Source organism: Acromyrmex echinatior, chromosome 16, assembly GCF_024713525.1.
Source record: "Acromyrmex echinatior isolate Ae372 chromosome 16, ASM2471352v2, whole genome shotgun sequence".
Taxonomy (NCBI): domain Eukaryota; kingdom Metazoa; phylum Arthropoda; class Insecta; order Hymenoptera; family Formicidae; genus Acromyrmex; species Acromyrmex echinatior.
Window position 1 is genome coordinate 1454014 of NC_141867.1, and position 20214 is coordinate 1474227.

Consider the following 20214-nt stretch of genomic DNA (forward strand, 5'->3'; position numbering starts at 1 on the left):
GGAATCATAATTGAGTGAAATGGATGCGAAATTCTTATACAAAAAAGAGATATTGCTGCTACTTAGGCGCCAAGCAGAACTTAAAAAGCAATTACCGCAACGTAGAATTACACTAATTAGCTTAGAGACTAAATATATGATAATTAATAAGCGATTTATATATATATAATTAATTAACTTTAAGCATTCAATTTTTTCAACGTACATTTTCTATAGAATTACAGCGTAATATATCAAATATATTTCTTTTGTCTAATCAAAAGATAGAAACTTTGCTTTTATAAACTCGTCTGTCTTACGTAATGAAACCTTTAAGTCGCGCGAAAAAATTTTTCTTGAAAAGATTTGCAAAAATAAAATCGCGTGCGCGTGAATAATATGTCTAAAATAACTTTACGTAATAAATCATGTCATGATGTACAGTCAGCGATAAAGCAACGAACAATATATAAAACTATTAAAACTTAAAATAGAATTATGATACTGTGTGTATTTAACATTTAAAAAGTTAATATGTATTTCCAATTAATTTGGCATTTTTAAAAATCCGAACGATATAAAGTAATCGATAACCGATACACAGCTTGAATTAAAATGTCACTGTCTTGTTTTGAGATTATTAAAACCGGTTTTATCAATTTTATTTATAGCAGTAGAATCATATATATTTATAACAATAATCCGACGTGAGGAATTAAGCAATCCAATAAACGAAAAAATATATAGCGTCACACAAACGATTATTTCAAAATTCCGTTTACAGTGCAATGATGCAACACAGTATCCATCTGCGCTCGCAACTTCCTGCAGTTCGAAGAACGCGAGGAGAAACCGAAGGGCTTTCGTTTACACGAAAACGAATCGTCTTCTATCTTCGTCTGACACGTAGTCACTTACTTTCGTCTACCCTCTCTAGCATGTTCGAATCGATGACTCCTTCGAACACAAAGGGAACAGATAAAGCTCCCTTTTGCGTAGAAACTGAACCCCTGCATCGTGGAAAATCCGACGGGTCGACAGGACGGTGAAGAGAAACGAGAGGGCTTTACCCTGAACGATAAAGAGGGCTGTATGAGCGGAGAAGCAAGGGCAAGGAGGAAGGACCATGACCTCCATCTAAGTCTCTCTCTCTCTCTCTCTCTCGCACTCTTCTCTAAAGAAACCTGAAAAGAGAGCCAGTTTTGCTCCTCACGTAGAGAACGAAACGGTCGAGGGAACCAGGTAGTAGGGCATTTTTCGTGCGGCTCGTCTTTCGAGTTTCTGCAACGCGTTCAGCGTCGATAGAAGAAGAGGAAGAAAGGTCCCTTTTTCCCCCATCACGTTCCTTTTCCTCTCACTCGGTGTTTTCAACACACTCACTTCTTCTTGCCCGAACATATTGTGTGCGCCGGGCCCTTTGGCGAGGGCAGAGGGGCCTTCTACAGGCCCCCGCCTGTTCTCCTTGCCCATCCCTCCTTCTGCCCTTTTCTACCGGTACTTCGACAGAACGACCGTCGGTTCCCGGTCGAGATCCCCCAAAACGACGGCAGCTGCTGCAAAAAACCGGTGCAGCACGCCGTATAATCATATTGTTGTATTGCCATCGCCGCCCTCTCCTCCTTCATCATCTTTTGCTCTACCCTAGACGTCCTAGCTGAGTTCATTCGAAACGTTTACACGAAAAATCGCTTTTCTTAGCGCTACGATTTAATTTCTCATCACGATGAGAAATACTTCCATGAAGCAAATATATTACAGCATAAAAAATGACTGTGTCGATAAAATCTAGGCAAACTAAGTCTAAAATAATATATAAAATAATGTATCGTATAATTTTCAAGTTAACGATCTTAATTTCTTCTTTAACTATCACTTGTTAGAAAGACGTTTCAAACAAGAATGGACTCCGTTTAAAAAATCATAAGTGACTTCGAAATCTCGAACGCGATCGTGCGTAAAATTATGTTCTCCTTGACACCATGCAATTTTCTTTCGAAACATTTTCTTAGCAAATAATTCAAGAATAATTTAGGGTTATTAAGTCAAGTGAATCTTTATGTATGACGTACTCGTATTCAATTTCTATATTATTACAAGATGATACGGATGATTCTTGCAGATCACAATTTATCAAATAAATCCTTTTCACTGGAAACAAGAGTAACGTGAGAAAAAAATATTTTTTCATATTTTCATATTTTCGAGTTTTGCGGAGTCACATTGTGAAAATGTGCATCGACTACCACTGGCGTTAGTAAAGGCAGTTTCAACCCTTTAGGTAATAAGAGGCACGGCTTACGGAGGGTAGAAACAATAGCCGTACCCGGCCGGCTGATTCCGGCCGGCGGAAGCACCCGATGCGCGACAGAAATCCTTGACGATAGCGAGACACGAGAATTTCGACAAATTTCCAGTTATATTCACTGATCGTGTTTCGTGGAACGTTCTTCCGAGACTGCACTGTTCGCGCGCAATAGGATCTGTTTCCATCAACATGAATAAGGCCGCTATTTTATTTATGCATTTTTATCGTACGACAAATTTTTCATGCCTGTTGATTGGCTATAGGACAGAGAGATCCGAGGACTTCTCTGTCCTACACACGTTTGTCAATGACAAAAAAAGCACAAATGAAATAGTACCCTAAAGCTCGCAGGATGTGCCTTGCTTGTGAAACTTCGCGGAATGTTTAAAGCGTTCACGAATACTTACTCGTTGAGAAACACTGCTTTTTAATAGCTCACACGTGGACTATGCGGACACCCTGTGGTGCACGAGAAGAATGTACTTCTCGGACGCGCCGCACTTTGGCGACAAGTTCCCATCGCGACGCATAACGTAGAGACGTCATCATCTTTTGGTCGTGTCGAGCGTGCACGGCGTGTCGTTCGGCACTGGCCAATTGCCATGCGTTTCATGAAAGCGCTCGCGAAAATATCCTCTCGGCCAAAGTCACAAAGAAGGCCAATCTTTCGAAAAACACGCGTGGCGCGTTTAGTTTTCGTCAAGTTTCGCGAAAAGATGCCGGGTATACGCGAGTTAATTGCAAAGAAGTACAAGTGAAAAATGCATTAATCTAAAAAACAAATCTGATACCTTAAGACTCAGTTTTTCCATTTGCTGATTGACTTAGGCTTAATCTGATGATAATGTAAAAATTGTATTCTTCTATGTGTGGTTAATCATCAAACTGATGGTTTTGTAGTGAACAACTGCTGGGTCCAATTTTTCATTGTCCAGTTGCGATTAAGCTTAACTTGATGTTTTATATCCAATGGACTTCATCCACATCATCATAGATGAAGCTCATTAGATAAACCATCAGGTTAAGTCTTACTACCAGTTAACCAGAAAATAAAAAATTGGGCCCTAATGTTATTAAACTACTAATTTAGTGATTAATCATGCTAGAAAAACATCATTTTTAATCATTAAGTTAAGTGAAATTAAGTCTTAAATTACAAGTTAATCAGATAATGAAAAACGTCTAAACGTCTAAACGTAAGGGAATTCTGATGCCTTTAAACTTATAATTAGTAGTATATAACGTAACTTTTCATTGTTTAAATGTTATAACTGTTTACGAAGAATTATATATTGAATTACTCTGCTTCGCATATTTGTATAAACGTAATCAATTTTAGAACGAATTTATGTATTCCGGTTTTTCTTTCGCAGACTTTACAAGTGTACATCCTATATGTGTAGTTGTCAAATAAATTTCGAAACAATTTCTCTCTTTCAGATACTAATTGGCATGTGTCCGCATCTTTCTGCAAAACTTGTCGCGACAAGTTTATACGTTTGTATGGCGAGCTTCGCTACGCAGGCGATAACGTCATTATCAAATTGTTTGCATCTCATGCAGGAACACTTGTTGAAGCACGATTGACAATAAACGTTGTACGTCTGCTGAAAATTTATACGGCGACGATTCGTGGGCGGGATCCGAAGAAGCGTTATGCGCTACTTGTTCGTCGATGGCGTGAAAATTATATGGCTTATATTTTTTTATATCGGAGATATCGGCTAGAAAATAGTATATTGTCGATCACGTTTGTCAGAAAAAAGAAAGAATTCTCTTTCTATGCTATTAGAGAGATTAACAACTTCATATGGCGCTTTAAATTTGTATTGTTATGTCACATCCTTTATAACATTCTTTATAATATAAATATAATAAAATTAATATATATAGATATCATATTATATCTATTGTGACTTGATTTTATAAAACGTATACATGTGTTTACTGAAAAAATTTATTAAATTTTAATCAATATTTATTTCAACAGTTTAACTAAATATTTACTAAATGTAAATGTACATTTATTTGATACAAGAACCATTAATTTAAGTATCACTTTTTTTATGAGTAATATTTATTTGATAAATACACACACACACACAAATATTTATTAAAATTTAGTAAAATTTTTTATTGTATTTTATATTAATCTTTTTTATTATTTTATAATCAGCTTAATTACAAACATTCATAGATGTCTTTAGAAGTTTCGTCTTCAAAATAAAATAAATAATATATATAATACAATAAATAAAAATTGAAGTAACTAACTAATGTTACTTTGATTCTCGTTATTATGTGGTAAAGAGGCAGAAAGATACAGGCATTTTATATGGACAATGGATTCTGTATTCAACTTTTAGGACCTTTCATAAAATTCATAAAACTTAGTAAACTTCCGAAAGAACATCGAACATTAACATAACTCGACTTAGACCAGTCCTGTTACTTCTCAGGATAAGACGAACAGAAAAATCGCAGCAAACTTTCGCGAGTAAATAACTTCCACGTTCTTATGCAAACTTATGAAGTTTCTTTCACGCGCTTTCCACGAAAAAGAAAAGCAGTCAGATGTGACTCTGATCGAATTACTTCCAGAGCATCTTCATGGTTGACTTATTTTTAATTATCATATGTATTGAGTAAAAGATAAAATTAATTTTTAAATATACAAAAAATTTTAAATTACATTTATTTTAAATTACAGAATTTAAACTCTTATTTGTTGTGTATTCACGTATACAGTCTTAATAAATCGTTTATTGTATAATAAATATTTGTTTAAATAGTTTTGAATAAATATATATTTATTAAACGAAAATATATATTAACTTGTATCATTGAACTATCATTTTTTTATTGAATAGATATTTATTTATTGTAAGTAAACGTTTACTTACAAGTACTATTCAAAGAAGTATCTATTAAGATTTAGTAAATTTTTTTTCAGTGTATCCAAAACGTTTTTTTCATTAGCTGTGTACTATGAACGATAGGCTATTCGTAACCATGGGTGTCACTCTAAGCAATTTTTCAGCCAGAAGCGCTATCACCTGCGTCCGTTTCCAGACGTACTGGCTCGGCAAAATTGTCGGGCACGACCGTCGGGGTTTATTAATAAACATCGGGGAACACGTGCCGGTCGCCCTTTGTCGCGACGATCGGGCCGTTGAACGGGGGTTGAGAGGGGATAGCTGAGAGAAGAAGCAGACCATTTTACGAACGTGCAAGATGGCCACGCGCCACCGCGCAGTTTCGCGGACGGATAAACAGAATTTCCTGCGCACACAAATTCGCGCGCCACGCGATCTTACATGGCACGTACAGCAAAATCGGATTCAGTCGAGACGCCGACGTTTCGTGCCGACTGATCGTATATGTAGATCACACGGGATCCAGGGAAGTGCACGCTAGTGTCGCTCGCGAGGCGATGCATCCAATTTTATCGGTGCATCTCAATGTCGCGATATGCAGAGGCGAGTGAGTGAGCAGTGATGACAGTGTTTCCCTCATAACTAATAATGCTTCATATCTTCCAAGGATAAAGTAGCCGCAATGGCTGTGATCATTGTTATAACTCGTCATTCATTTGAATGATTGATTATTTTGCTTGACGCTATTCGTACTCGTATTATTCTTTTCTATTATTCCGATAGTTGTTCTGATTCTTAATCAATGATCTTCCGGTGTTAAATCACTAAAAAGTCTCATAATTTTTTATGGAATTCAAATATAAAATCTTATAAATATCGTGAGAAAAAAATGGAAAAAATAGAATTAAGTAGTAACTCTAATGGAAAATTAGAATTTTTTAATTAAATCTAAATTTCTAAATTGAAAGAATTCTAATAGAATTCTAACTGATACAATTATTCTGATAAAAATGAGAATTCTAGCAGATTTTACCAGAATTCCGGTTATCTCCGGTTATCTAGACTTCTAATAAATTCAATCAGAAAGATTTAGTGATATCTCAATTATACAGGAATAATAATAATACGTATACACGTATAAGATCCAATTGCAACGTTACTTTAGGGGTGTGTTACACATGAAGCATATGATTTATCATTTTATCATTTATTTGTGAACAAGGACAAATGATGCATCATGTGATTCATGCTCAGAACGCACCCTGGGTTTATTCATGTCTTATGCTCCAACATACCCTAAAGTCCGATATCCACGATGCTAGAAATCGGTCCGAGACCTCGGATGAAGAAAGAATTGATCAATCGCATTGGTTATGTGACCAAAGTGTTCAAATAATTTGTTAATTCTTTTTCTGAAATCTTGGACCGATTTCTAGCATCATAGATATCAGGCTCAACAGGCTCCTACCATAGTTTTTACTTATTTCAACGTGCTCGTTGGAATGAGTAGGAACTAGAAGTTATGGTAGAAGTATGTTGGAGTATGTTGGAGTATGTTGGAGCATGCGACGCGAATAAGTCTTTTGACTTTAACCCTTTCCGTTATAGTGTAATTATATAGAGTATAACTTTTCTTCTTTGGTTTTTATTAATTTAATAACATTGTAAACTTATTTTATGTATCATGTTTGATTTGTTATGCAGTCCAGATGCTTGTTTTTTGTTGAAGAAAAAAATAATTTCGGTTCATATTTTTGCAAAAATATTTGTTTGTAAAATAATTATTTTCCGGTTCGATGCAAAGGGTAAAGTGAAGCTTAGAATTTTTCTCTTTTTAAAACAGAGAGAGAGAGAGAGGAAGAGTTTTAAGCCTCGTTTAAAGTTAAAGTAACGTTGGTATAATTAGACCTAATTCGGACAAAAAGAAACTTTTATTTGTACGCTCAGAAATTAGAAACTAATCTGCACTTGATCTTTAACGCTGAATATTTTTAATTATAAAGCCGCGATGTGAAAATTGCGTGAAGCGATACGCCATAACGATAGCAATTAACTATCAACATTAATTAACATTAATGATAGCTATCAACACTAATGAGCCGCGCAATACCAAAATTCATACAATCAGCACGATGATAGGCAGTTTTGCACAAGGTATGCATTAAATATGACATATGCTAACGCGAGACCGATGACTTTTTTTACGAGTTATCTCGTAGCCAAGTGTGCTATTTTTAAAAGGAATAAGCGAACAGCGGATCGAAAATAGATCGATCGAAGAGAAGTGGAATCTACCGAAGTTAATCGCATCTCTTGAAAGCAATTACGAAATAGGTTCAAATTGATATAAGTATCCAATATATCGAAAATTTCTGTTTCTGTTATATATAGTTCTGTTGATAATATAGTTTCCGGAAGTCCGTTTTTCTAGGGAATTTTCATTAACGATCAGTGCTAAATTATATCAGTGCTATAATTCGCTCACTTACATGTGTATCGCACTACGTCTATGTATCTGTCTATGTATGCTGTGCACTACGCCGTGATAATCCCAATATGTGATGGTACACAAACAGTTATACACCAAGGTTAGGAATCCTTCCGCCTGTGGAATCTTCGTAATCTGTATGAAGCACGATGCACTTTCGGAAAAAAACGATTATTCGACTCGATTAAAGAAAAATACTCGCGAAAACTGTAGGCACCTTTTTACATCAAGGATGGTTCGTATTGTACTCGGCCAGTTCACGTTACAGTCATCACGCGGTGTGAACGGTGGCGGTTCTCGGTTCTTATGACCGTGAACGCGTCAAAAACGCAACCGACGCCGATGAAAGCCCACGTGCGAGTGCTAGATCTTTCGTTTGAGTTGCCGCGGCTACTACACGGCGCTTCAGTTCGCCAGTTTCCTTGCCAGTTGGTCTGCCATCGAGGCTCTCGATTGGCCGACATCTATTCCCACTCTCGTGCACGGATACGTGCGCACGCAAGCAGCCCCATACCTAGGAAACATGAGCGCTGAAATTCAAAAAGCAGGACCGATCGGTATTTTCACGAGGTACTCGACGACGCTGGTTTCGAGATGCTTCTCGCGGGCATGGCAGGGTAATGACTTGTTGTCGGATGATCGATTGTCTCGAGAAGCACGTGTGCGCGACGGGGACTCGGCATAATCGTGAACAAGTCGTTTGATCTTTTCTCTTTTGGGGTGTACTTTGTGTTGTACTTTCTATAGATTTTTTCTACGCGCCTCCATCATAACTTTGACGATTTGCATAATTGGTCTGTGTTAATTTATATTCTTCTGCGATCTATCGAACGCAAAACTTTTACTTATGATTCATTCTATTGTATAGATTATGGATTTATGAAATTTATGTTTATTTTTTTTTTATTGCTAGGCAATTTTAGAAAATCACAATTAGAATTATTATTACAAATTATTGCGTAGAGAAAATAAGAAATTTATGAGATTAATTTTTCATAATTCATATATCGAAAATATATCTCAACAAATGAGAGAATATTTATATAGCATTTATTGTGAAAACTGCAATTATTAAAAAAGTTTTATTAGAGTAGAAGATCGAAAATATCGAAATATCTTCCTTTATTCCGCAGAATTTCTCTTACGAAAATGCATAACAAAGCGAAGCGATTCTAAGGGATCTACGAGGCGAGGCGGTGGTCCGCGGAAGAGCATCAGCTGTTCGAATTATTATCGTTGCAGACGACGGCAGATGTTCGCTGGTCTGAAACGTTCTCCCCCGAAAGCTTTGAACTCGCTGATCCTTTTTCTTTCGGGCCGATGAAAAACTCACGAGGAAAGTGCACCTTTTCAATGCGCCTTGTACGAACATTACAAATGCAATACAAACAGAAAATGAATGCATATTATCTTGAATTAGAAAATGCAGGATATCCGGCATCCCACATTGTATAACGATTTATTTTTTTTAAACTATATCAAGAATCTTTACGTTAAATTTCACTTTTGTATATTTCACTTTTATAAATATCAAATAAAACAATAAGATATTGATAAATTGTAGTATTTTTTAACAAACTTATAAAGACTTATTATACATTTATGATTTCGGAAAAATGTAAATTTGTTATTTTGTTGAATCAAAATAACTTTTCTAAGAAAACAATTCTTCTATGTACAATTCATGAATTTTACTATATTATCCTCCACTGACAGAGAGAGAGAGAGAGAGAGAGAGAGACAGATCTCATGTCTCATCAATAAAGACCTAGCCTTACGATTATGAAAATTAATATGAAGAGTAGTAGTGTGCTCCATGGTGCTTCTTATACACGTTATGCAAACAATCATTGTCGTAGATAGTCGTAAGGAGTTTTATTATACGGTGCTTCCGGGGGCAGGCAACCAGGCAGCGATAATTCGTAGCTGCCCAGCTACGTTCCCTTTGATGCCAAGGATAGACGAAGCTCGGGAACGTCGCATTGTTCGAAACCTGCCGTTACTTACGTGTGACGGAATATAGGATATCATCGTCCGTCGCGTCCGCGCTCGAAGGAGACCCCATAGGTTCATGGCACGCGCTGCCAGCTGCCCCACAGCTGTCTCTCCTCTGTCGTTCCCCATATACGAGACCAGGGTTCTTACCCAACCGTGGTGCATTTACCACACCGAACGAACCGTTTCGCTTCTGTGTGCACGACGCACGTGCGTACGACTCGTACGACTCGGCAATATTTTATTAGCGTCCACATTGCGACGAGTGAAGTACTCCTTCAAATCCTAAGAAACGAATCTTGAGAAGTACAGAATCCTGATCCGAAAAGTCCCTAAAAATACTCTAAATAATAATTTTGCAAAACTGCAGCATAAAATTACAGCTTTCTTTAACACTTTTATTACATACAATTATTAAACATGCGATATTTAACTGAAGCTTTGAGAATTTCTGAATCTAATTATATTATTTTATTATGGATGATAATCATTGAAATAATGATTGATATAATCAAATATACTCTTTGAATTTTTTAAAGTAGAATCTCATTTTAAAGAATAAACATTTTTCTAGTTTTCAAAAAGAATGGCAGAACGTTCAATCTTTAAGAGTGAAATTTTACTCTTTTAGAGTGAGATTCTACTTCAAAGAATTTAGAGAATAATATTCAGTAGAAGAGTTCTTATTTAAAAGAATCTATCTCTTTTAAGTATCTAAAATGTACATCATTCGAACGAATAATTTTTTAACCTTAAAAGTTCAAGCTGCTATTTCCTATGTGAAATATATATGCTGAATTGCGTATACGGTATCACTGAAAGGTGGGACTATGGGGCTCTACATTTGCGGTTTCCCATCCGGCTCGACCGGCGCATTCTCGCAGGAAATAGTCCTGGAGTATCCTAGAGGATACAAGGCTATTGGGTTTCGCGTGGAAAAAAAAAACGAGATCGCCGGTAGTAGAAAGTGAGGATGAGGAGAGGATACGAAGAGACGACGCGTAAGTGCTTGCACGAAAAATAAAAAGGACTGTGAAGGGAGAAAAGCGAAGTGCACACGCCAAGAACCGGAAATCCCAGGGCGTTCAACTCTGACACCCGGTATATATTTAGATTTAAAGAGATCCGATCTAGTCCGATTTCATAGATATATGACACAATTAATCGATAAAATCTCGGTCTTGAAAATACGTTTAAACAGAAAATTTGGAATCGTTCATTTTTAACCACAAGTCTAATCCAACCAGACTTTTTTTCAGAGTGTCCAATATATCCTGTCCAGAATTACGTATTTGCTCGAAAGTTAAAGATATATTTTTGTATATTTTATAGCAGTCGTAATCTAAAAATAAAAAAATTACTGCGGTCTGCGTTTGTCGTTGCAAAAGATATAAGATTATGAACAATCGTTAAACCGCATCGTTAAAATTATCACAATCGTACTTAAACGTGATGTACAGAAATACGTTACAAAACACAAGTAAAATCGCGAAGTTTACGAGGGAACGACATGTTGAAAGGAGTCACCTGGCAAACAGCTTTTTCTTAATCATTCCTTATGATAATTCGTTCGAAAACATTTTACAGATATCGTTCTAAATGAAGCTTATTACGTGAGAGCCATGTGTTTTGAAAAACAGAATTATTTACGATCACATCCGAGAGAAATGGGCATTAAATCGGCCGCCACGTGGCGCTCGATAGCATCGTCGTTTTTAAAGAAAACTTAGCACTTCCGCGAAGGAAGCTGATCATTTCCTACATCGTGTTTATTGCACAATCGCGCACGCAATGCCGGCACGGTTCACCCACATAATCGCGCCGCGAACCCACGGAATCGCCGGGCGAGCGATGTATCGTATACACGCGCGTCACGCCGAGAGTGTAACGATCGAGGGAAATTACTGTAATCGCGACATGTTAGAATTTCGCGATTGACTCACCCGCCTGTAAAGCTCCCGTCTTTCACACGCACTTTGGGACAGAGGCACGTGCGACGACTTATTGAAACCCTACTCGCCGTCCGACCCGATTGTGTTAAAAGCGAAAGCGCAACGATGACAATAATTAAATATCCGGGTACACGCATTTACATATCGTATCCGCACACTTTCTGTACTTTTTCCGCATCTTTAGCAATCTACATTTTTTTTTCTGGATATGCATTATTTTATTTCGCAATTTTAACAGTATCCCTTTAATTACAATATAATACTTTACTTAGAATACGACAGTATTTTTTATTAACGATATTTGTATCACTTTGAAAATGAAGGTAATATATCCGGATATATATTTTCTTCCGTATTTCTGTACCTCTGTCCTTTATTTTTACTTTGCTTATCATGAATTGAACGTCGATTTAGAACTGAAAATCTGCCAGCTGAAAAATTACGCGCGAAAGCTGCAAAGTACCGGCGTCTTTAGAGACACAATACCAGCGGTTGGCGGCCTTCTCGAAATAGATGAGGAGCCCAGCCCTCCAAACTCGTCCGAAAATAAAACAGGTTTCTTCCTTGCGTACGACGACATCCAATTGGTTGAGACTCCGACAGAACAGTCATTTATTTATTATCCGTATATTTCCGATGGTAGTGTCGTGCTACTCACCGTGCCGATCAACGAAACTTGAACAACATTAGCGAATTATCATTTTATTGATCGACTCACGCAAAATCTCGAACAACTGTGTAACTTCATGAGCAATTGTTCAAACAAGTCACATATGTAGAAATTCGTATTATCGAGGATATGAACTTCTCATAATAAACATTCTCTCTCTCTCTCTCTCTCTCTCTCTCTCTCTCTCTCTCTCTCTCTCTCTCATGGAGAGTTATTATTTTTACACGCGTCTTGAAATTGTCTTCAATAATGTTGTCAGTTACGGATCAAAATTGACGTGCAGTGATGTGATCTAAAAATTTGTGAATTGATATAATTATTCGAAGGCTTTTTTCTAGCAATAATAATGTAAATAATTACTTAAAAAAAGAATAGAAAAATACGTTATGCACAGAAGGGTAATTAAACTTCTATCTACTACAGCAAATAATGTCTGATTATTCGTATAACTTTCCGTAATTTTTATTCGATACAGAATGTTTATACGTAAATGCATAAAACATTACTCATCCAATTTGTACGTATTTTCTTTCAAGATTGTATTTCATTAACTTTAAATAATTTTTCCATGCAATAATTGAATCCGTAGATAAGAATTGTATACTAATCATCATAAATAATCATTAATAACATCATATAAATGACTCTAGAGTTTATGAGAAATTATATATTAAAAAAAAACAAATACGCCATATGAAATCTATTAATTGTAAGGTAATAATTACATTTATATACAAATTGGTAAGGATGCCATAAGTCAAAATGCAACTAGATAAAACTGACAGGCAATATATTTCAATAATTGACAGTACAATATGCATTTATTTTTTATTGATTAATGCCACAAGTATTTCGTGAATAATTACCTTTTCCTAAATTGTACAAGATAAATATTAAAAGTATAATATAAAAAGAAAACTTTCTAATACAGAAAAATCTTAATTCATATTGATAATTTTTTATAATTAATTTTTTATAATTAAAATAATGTATAAGAAAAAAACGTGCTTACTAATGTATCAAAAATAAAATTATACATAGAAACTAAAAATTATAACAAAAATATGTCGGTTTTACCAGAATTACAAAACGAATTATATCAAGCGTTTCTAAAAATTTCAAAATTTTAGTACAACTAACTTGAAAACTAATTATAATGTAGCAGTAAGTACGTAATAAATTGCAATCTTATATATAAACACACCATCAATTTGTATACTAAATTAGCTTAAAATTTATCTTTTATCTTTGTATAAGTAATTTTTAGTTAAAAATACATTCTTATTTTTATAAACCCATTAGACACGATCTACTTCACAATTTAATAGACGTTAATGAGCTTTGTATAAAGAATATCATTTATTTTAGGGGCGTAAAACCGTCACTGATATTTAATGGTGGATATCCAGAAGGATACACTCTGTTATAATTCGTGCTTGCGAATTCGTGTGGTTGATCGGATGGGAATGGCGCGGAAAGAGATGGATTGAAGCTTTGGTAGACATTATATTTGTCGTCTTGATAAAAATTATTGGGTTGTTCATACGGTGCATTGTAACCGATCTGACTGTAAGGATGCGATGTTGTGAGATCCACGTGGTGTATATTCTGTGGATACCCACCATAATATCCCGGGAAGATATGATGATGGTGATGATGGTGGTGATGCGTTGTATTTGCATTATCAGGTGTCGTAGTAATATTTGGTCTCATAGTAGTAGGTTTATTCGATGTATCATCTGGTTCTTCCGTCTGATCTTCTGAATTTTGATCTCGGCGAAAATTCGAGCTTGCTCGCATATCAGCGGCATTCTCGTGAAGATATTCACGCTCTCTGGCTGTTCCTTTCACGTTGGCGCGTCTCCGCTGACCTTCTTTGCACCCGCGTATCGTATTCTAGTGAAATTTGTTAATAATACTTGTTAATAACACAAGAAAAGAACGGTTTTGCTGAAGTATCTAAAAATGTTAGATACAGATCTGAAAATAATTTTATTGAATCACTAAAATAATTATGTAGAACGTTGATGACAATGCTGTAACAAGTTTTAACATTTTAGCAATTAATTTGAGTCCTACACAATTCTTTTGATAGTTCAAACAAAATTATTTTCAAACCTGTATTTATAGCTACGTTCTTTCCGTGCATTTGTTAATATTATTTGTTAATAATATGAATTAATATTATATGAACGAAGTCACAAATCAAGTATAAATAAATGTATTTCTATAAAAGAATCAGATTATAATATAATACGCAATATTAAATTGATAAAAAAGCTAGAATATTATAGAAATGTTATCTTTTACAACAAAGTTATGTTGTACGCGCCTTAAAACAGAAGTGAAGTAAAGTGAAGGAATATATTTTTTACTATGAGATTAGCGACTACACGCATGACTTTATACAAGATACTGCTCCGTTTAAGAACCAATACTTTAACGCACACGTTATCTTGACACGTATACATTATCGGCCCAAATGAAATTACAGACGCACGTCTAATCGTTCACGCGTGGAAGCTACGAAAGGCAAATGAAGCCTTAATCATTTGTCACAAAAACACCTGTCGTACGCTATGTTATTATCTGAGCATACGCGATAAGATGACCTGTTCTCGCACAAATAGATCCAGCGGTAAACTTAATACAAAAAATACGTGTCGGCATTTATCGGATATAAATAATACAAAAACTTTAAAGCTCGCTCTAGAATTTTATTTAGGATGCTATAGATTAAACAAACGTACATTGTAAGGGCAAAAGTACATGACAGATAAAGTGCCGGCCAATTGTTGTCAAAGAAAGTTGATAGGAATTTTTGTATGTAACGCACATAGGTTTTGTATGTAATGACAATCTTAATTAAATGAAATTATTTACAATGCTTAAAGATGCTTAGTAACATTAACAGTAAATTACTCGTTAATTTGTAATATTACGTATATTCCAACTTTATTCTAAAATTGTATTTCTGACAAATAATACAGTTTGAACTGGAAATTCTAAAGACTCATAACAGTATATTGTTAGGCATCAAGACTCGCCTTGATTGAGTACGCCCTCTTCATTAATTTGAACAATTTGAATTGTTTTCCATAAACAACAATGACGATCGACACTTTATGCTCTTGCTCTAAAAATAAATATTAATAAAAACAAATATATTACTGATACTTTCGCGTAATTAATTGATGGTATGAGTAATGTTGGAGTTTATAAGAAAGCACGGTACTCTCTTTGTTGAGTGAGATGTACATCAAGATAAAACGTCGCGTGGCTTTCCGCTCTAATTTCTATTTGCTCATCGCGGCGCGAGCCGAGATCCATTACATTCTTACCTTCTCTTCCGCGTTTCGATCAGCTTCGGCTCGCAATCTTATGCGATCATCAGCCCCGTTGCCCACGTTGGACGTCTCTGCATCTGTATAGTCTTCGTTATTTTCTGCAATATCGTTTGGTCTATTGTCGAACAGGTTTATCACTTGCGGCGTTAAATCGTTCTGCGACGTTTGGGGTTTCGCGGCGTCAATCATTGGCGCGAGTCCAAAGGCATTGGGATAAATGAGCGGATAAGGTAGCAAGGGAGCGTACGGATATTGACTATAATAGGCGGCGAAGTACGGTGACGTTTTGGAAGAACCTAGATTTATGCTGAGCATTTGTGGTATCTTAGCGATATTCTTCATAGTAGAAGATGCCGCGGTGGCTAATCCACCGAAACTGAGACCAGTTAGAAAGGCTAAACTACTTAAAAATCGCCCTTTCCTCTTACTTATATCGCTGTTTATGTTATCCAAATTCCTCAACTCTACCACTTTCGTCGGTTTGCGTTTCGATAGACTGAGATTCTTCCAAAAGGTTCTTCCCTTCTCAATTGTCGCATGACTGCCGTTGTTTCTTTCGAGGAGAACGATATCTTCTGGTTTAGCGACCTTAGTCGGAAGTGTGTCACAATACACCTCTGCAACAAAAAGAGTCGTTGGAGTCGGTGAGATGAATTCAGACGACGTAGCCACAAAATCGACATTGAAATATCGCTCGAGTGTCGAATAGTTGTTTACCACTGCAATATACAGCGAAGGCGATTAAAACAATGATGAGGGAACCCATCGTCACCGCGTCGTGATCGGAACGAAAATGAGGTGACATCGCGTAGACTGTCCGACGAAATTAAAAAGCTGCGGGTCGCCCCCATGTTTGACTGCGAGAAAGTGTGTTTGTGGCAGATATCGTTATAACTATGGTAATTGCATCGATCTAATTGTAAGCTTCCTGATCGTGGCAGTTACGCCTCTCATAGAAGAATGTGGGCTATTGATGTAGGATACCCGAGATTATTTCATTGTACTCGACTACTTTCAAAACTTTCATATTCGGAGAGATCTTACAAATCGGAGTAAACAAACGCGATTAAAATTAAAACATTATTTGTTCTAATTATGTAAATTCTACGTAAACAGAAAGTTTAATACATTACGTAACTTCACTTTTATTTTTTTTTCTTTCGTATTATAAATATACTTAAAAATTTTTTATAGAAAATTTTACAGAAACAAAGTGTAGGATCAAGCTATTTAAATCAATTGAGTTACATGTTTCAATTATTGATATAAAACGTTAGAAATTCTTTAATGATTATTTTCAGTTACTTTCAATAAGCCGATATTATACATTTTATATATTACACTCATCTTTGCTTCACTTCATGTTTTTTATTGTTCCTAATATTTATAATATTGACGCAACAGTGGACTTACGTTAAACTTTAATTCATTGCTGGATAGTCTGTCTTGTATCACACCATTATAACTGTTGACTGATAATACTTTGTGAGAATTCAAATAAAGCGCCAATATTTTCTTCGATGCGCACGCGATCTTGTTGATTCCGCCATGAGGTATTATGTCTGGTAGCATCAATCTTGAGACGGAATGGAACGTTTCCTGGACAAAAAATTAATGAACCCGACGAAAATAATTCGAATATAATAAATCCAATTTGGTATTTGCAACTTCGGAAAAGTAAAAGGCCCGTGCATTTCTACACGAACATTTTCTGCATGTCATTACCGGCACTATCGGTAAGAAAGTCCGTGTTCAATCTTTACTTTCTCTCAATCAAGCTCAATCAAATCGATTTCTGTCGGCAAAGTGAATGGAGATACTGAAATAATTTTAGTATAGTATATCTCTTTTTCTTAAAATCATATTGCGCTAATCAAAGCAAATTCATTTCATTTTACAATGCTTGATAATAAAAATTTAAAGTATTATTGTTTGTGCAGGAAATACTTGTGATAAGATAATATTAAAGAAAAAAAATATATTAATTATCGTTTATTCACGTTGATGTAAATAATTTCTCGAATTATTTACATCATTTAGTGTTCATCGTGCTCGATATATGAATCAATAAAATTTCATTTACAACACATACATATCAGGCAAATTCAGAGGTTGCGATGTGAAATGCTCTAAAGTTTTCGTGAAGAACTTGGAGACACCACTGGGAACGATATCAGAAGCCATCCTTTGAAATAGTGATATAATTTGTTTAGACACAGTCATGGACATTGATATCGATCAATGAAAGTGTGTGACAAGTAGGTGAAAATTGCAATGTCAAACATGTTGTAAAAAGAAATTTATATTTTTAATGTGTTTCTTATATAATAATACGTGTAAACATAATTTTCTATTTATATTATTTGGTAACCTAAGATCGACGCATATTTAACATTGTGTTTATTTCCGAAATAATGCGTCTTAGGTGATCGATTATTTCTTTAATGTGCCTATTCTTTAATATCACTTGCTGAAAAAGAAATAGACTCCATTTCTTATCGATATTTAATATAAAAATTATGTATTAATGTAGATAATATAATTTTATTCTCGCCTCACCTCCATGACTTCCTTTCTCTCCTCACAACTAAGTCTGTAAGTTTCCGAAGTTTTTTTCTCATCAGATTTCATATCCCATTCCTCTTTTAACGGAATTAAACTTTCTATATGCGTATATTCCATTCCTTGCAGTTGACAATTCTCGTTACATTTTTCATATATTAATCTTAAACGTTTAAACATTATTTTGATCATTTCCAATTGTTCATAGACTTTTTTCTTTTTTTCATTTGCCATATTCGCTCCTTGTGCAGTACCTACATTCGAAAATAATGTATGTACAAAAAAATGTATATTTGATGATACTGTAATTATTTAGTTAGAAAAATAACCATTGGGTGGTTGAAGGACTTTGAGAGTTTGAAAAAGCTCTAAAGTACGACTGACGATTTCCTGTACAGATTCTTGTCCAAATCTACATAAACTAGCAGTATTGAATTCCTTAGTTTGCTGTTGTCGCGGTGGTGGCTGTGTGGGTGGTACTGGAGTTTGTGGTGTTGTGGCTTGATTATTCGTTTGATTATTCTGTTGAACCATCGCAGCCTGTTGCTGCTGCTGCAATTGTAATTGTTGCTGCTGCATCTGCTGCATTTGTTGTTGCATTGCCATGGACTGTTGTTGTTGTTGCTGTTGTGCCAAGACTTGTTGGGAATTGGGCATTCCCATGGCATTAGATCCAACATTACCAACACCTACTCCAACTCCAACCCCCATACCAAATTGTTGAGAGCTGACCATGTCTAAAACAATAGTTAATTGATTTTTAGTTTATAATTTGTTCTCAAAGTGTTGTAGACATTTTATAGACATTAGATTATATTATTCACAAATATTTCTATAGATATCAATCCTTTACCAATCAATCAACCTATTTTACTTTTTAAATATAGCTTTTAAACGAATTAGAATTCATTAAAAATAATCTATTATTCTCATAATAGTTAAAAAAATTGATATACACTTAATACTGTATATGTACTTAATAAAGAATCTAATTCGCGAAATTACTTGAAATTATTAAAAATTCTTACTCAGAAATAATCAGTTAAAATGCAGATTCTAACTTTGAAGATGAAGTCACAGTAATATTCCAATTATAAACTAATTTTTTACATAACATTGAGATATAAGTAGACAACACTATCGATCGAAAGTAAACAGACACGAAAATAAACATATATCCATCTCCTATTATTTACAAATTACATACAGTAGTATAATCAGATACACATATCGACATACGAAAAGGAATGAAAACATTACAAATAGGAAGAAATTCTTCAAACACGTACTCCCTTGCTGTGGCCCCATTAAACCAGAAACCATTTGTCCGCCACCAAATTGTGTGCGCATAGCTGACTGCTGCACATTGGGAAACCCAGATAGAAAAGGATGTTGTTGTCCAGCCATGTGTGTTGTTTTATTTATAAATAGTGTTTGTCAATTGATTATTATATCTGCTATAACAAGAATCAACATACTCAATTAATTATCACAAAAAAACAACACAGTCAATTAATTATAATTTTGAGGTTATATCACGTTGCATGTGCCCACCGGCTGTAAATTTAACTTGCAAACATTATTTTTACTAAGGAAACTTTGCAATTAATTTTACTAATTCCACACTACAAAGTATTTTACATGAAAAATAAAAGAAAATCTGTCATGTTGTCTAATTAATTGTCAAATTGATATCGAATTTTTCGAATTTATAATATCGTTGAATTACCTGATTAATATTACTAATTCGACAAGTGATATCACGTTATTTACAAGAAAATCATGTGGAAGTCTTTCTCTTCGATACACGCATATGAAAAATCGTCAAACAAACGCGTCTCTTTTCGTCACGTGAAGGAATTGTTGAATCAGTTGAATGCATCGCTCAATGTATTCACTCTATGCAGGCACTACAGTTAGTTATTTTTATCATTGCACTTGTATGCACTTTCTATTTTTTCCATTTGCAAGCAACAAACGATTTGGTAATGCGATATAAACTTATAAGACGTACGTGTCCTGTATGTATAAATGATAATA

The 20214-nt window shown here is 35.1% G+C and overlaps 5 protein-coding genes across 10 annotated transcripts in view; 2 read left to right on the forward strand and 3 right to left on the reverse strand.

The window, feature by feature from the left end:
• LOC105145075 (RNA-binding protein 38) overlaps window positions 1-8060 on the reverse strand; it is a 33520-nt gene extending 25460 nt beyond the window's left edge. The window contains exon 1 of one of the 3 annotated variants that reach the window (XM_011054413.2): window positions 7650-8060. The gene's annotated coding sequence lies outside the window, so the exon portion shown is untranslated. Of the gene's footprint in view, window positions 1-2691; window positions 3079-7649 lie in introns of those variants that run through there. The other 2 variants (XM_011054415.2, XM_011054414.2) reach the window with 2 other exon arrangements.
• LOC105145082 (uncharacterized) overlaps window positions 5639-20214 on the forward strand; it is a 58309-nt gene continuing 43733 nt past the window's right edge. The window contains exon 1 of the mRNA XM_087414333.1: window positions 5639-5767. Coding sequence (XP_087270459.1) covers window positions 5746-5767 — 22 coding nt within the window. The 5' untranslated portion in view covers window positions 5639-5745. The remainder of the gene's footprint in view (window positions 5768-20214) is intronic.
• LOC105145076 (uncharacterized) lies at window positions 13039-17116 on the reverse strand. Of its 3 annotated transcripts, XM_011054417.2 has the most exons (5): window positions 17026-17116; window positions 16330-16469; window positions 16041-16229; window positions 15607-15710; window positions 13039-14161 (listed from the first exon to the last, which is right to left on the reverse strand). In XM_011054417.2, the coding sequence occupies exons 2-5, from the start codon at window positions 16415-16417 to the stop codon at window positions 13625-13627; spliced, it is 918 nt and encodes a 305-aa protein (XP_011052719.1). In that variant the 5' UTR covers window positions 16418-16469; window positions 17026-17116; the 3' UTR covers window positions 13039-13624. The 3 variants fall into 3 exon arrangements, with proteins under 3 accessions (XP_011052719.1, XP_087270461.1, XP_011052718.2); XM_087414335.1 differs by having other exon boundaries at window positions 15607-16229; XM_011054416.2 differs by lacking the exon at window positions 17026-17116 and having other exon boundaries at window positions 15607-16229; window positions 16330-16393.
• Window positions 17161-17904, forward strand: LOC105145128 (uncharacterized). Its single transcript, XM_087414749.1, is given in 3 exon segments — window positions 17161-17165; window positions 17692-17849; window positions 17852-17904. Coding segments are annotated over 3 exon segments (216 nt in total).
• Window positions 17897-20208, reverse strand: LOC105145077 (Mediator complex subunit 30). Of its 2 annotated transcripts, none has more exons than XM_087414336.1 (5): window positions 19904-20208; window positions 19464-19628; window positions 18504-18911; window positions 18172-18428; window positions 17897-18082 (listed from the first exon to the last, which is right to left on the reverse strand). In XM_087414336.1, exons 2-5 carry the CDS (start codon window positions 19579-19581, stop codon window positions 17984-17986), a joined length of 882 nt encoding a protein of 293 aa, XP_087270462.1. In that variant the 5' UTR covers window positions 19582-19628; window positions 19904-20208; the 3' UTR covers window positions 17897-17983. The 2 variants fall into 2 exon arrangements, with proteins under 2 accessions (XP_087270462.1, XP_011052720.1); XM_011054418.2 differs by having other exon boundaries at window positions 19464-19631.

Coding starts and splice junctions, on each gene's coding strand:
- LOC105145076 (XM_087414335.1), bottom strand. CDS start 16,417: ATGTCACCTCATTTTCGTTCCGATCACGACGCGGTGACGATGGGTTCC. Junction 16,230..16,329: donor CTTCGCTGTATATTGCAGTG/GTAAACAACTAT, acceptor TTTTTGTTGCAG/AGGTGTATTGTGACACACTT. Junction 14,162..15,606: donor ATCGAAACGCGGAAGAGAAG/GTAAGAATGTAA, acceptor AAATTTCACTAG/AATACGATACGCGGGTGCAA.
- LOC105145077 (XM_087414336.1), bottom strand. CDS start 19,581: ATGGCTGGACAACAACATCCTTTTCTATCTGGGTTTCCCAATGTGCAG. Junction 18,912..19,463: donor AATGGGGCCACAGCAAGGGA/GTACGTGTTTGA, acceptor CTATTGTTTTAG/ACATGGTCAGCTCTCAACAA. Junction 18,083..18,171: donor AGAGAAAGGAAGTCATGGAG/GTGAGGCGAGAA, acceptor TTTCTTTTTCAG/CAAGTGATATTAAAGAATAG.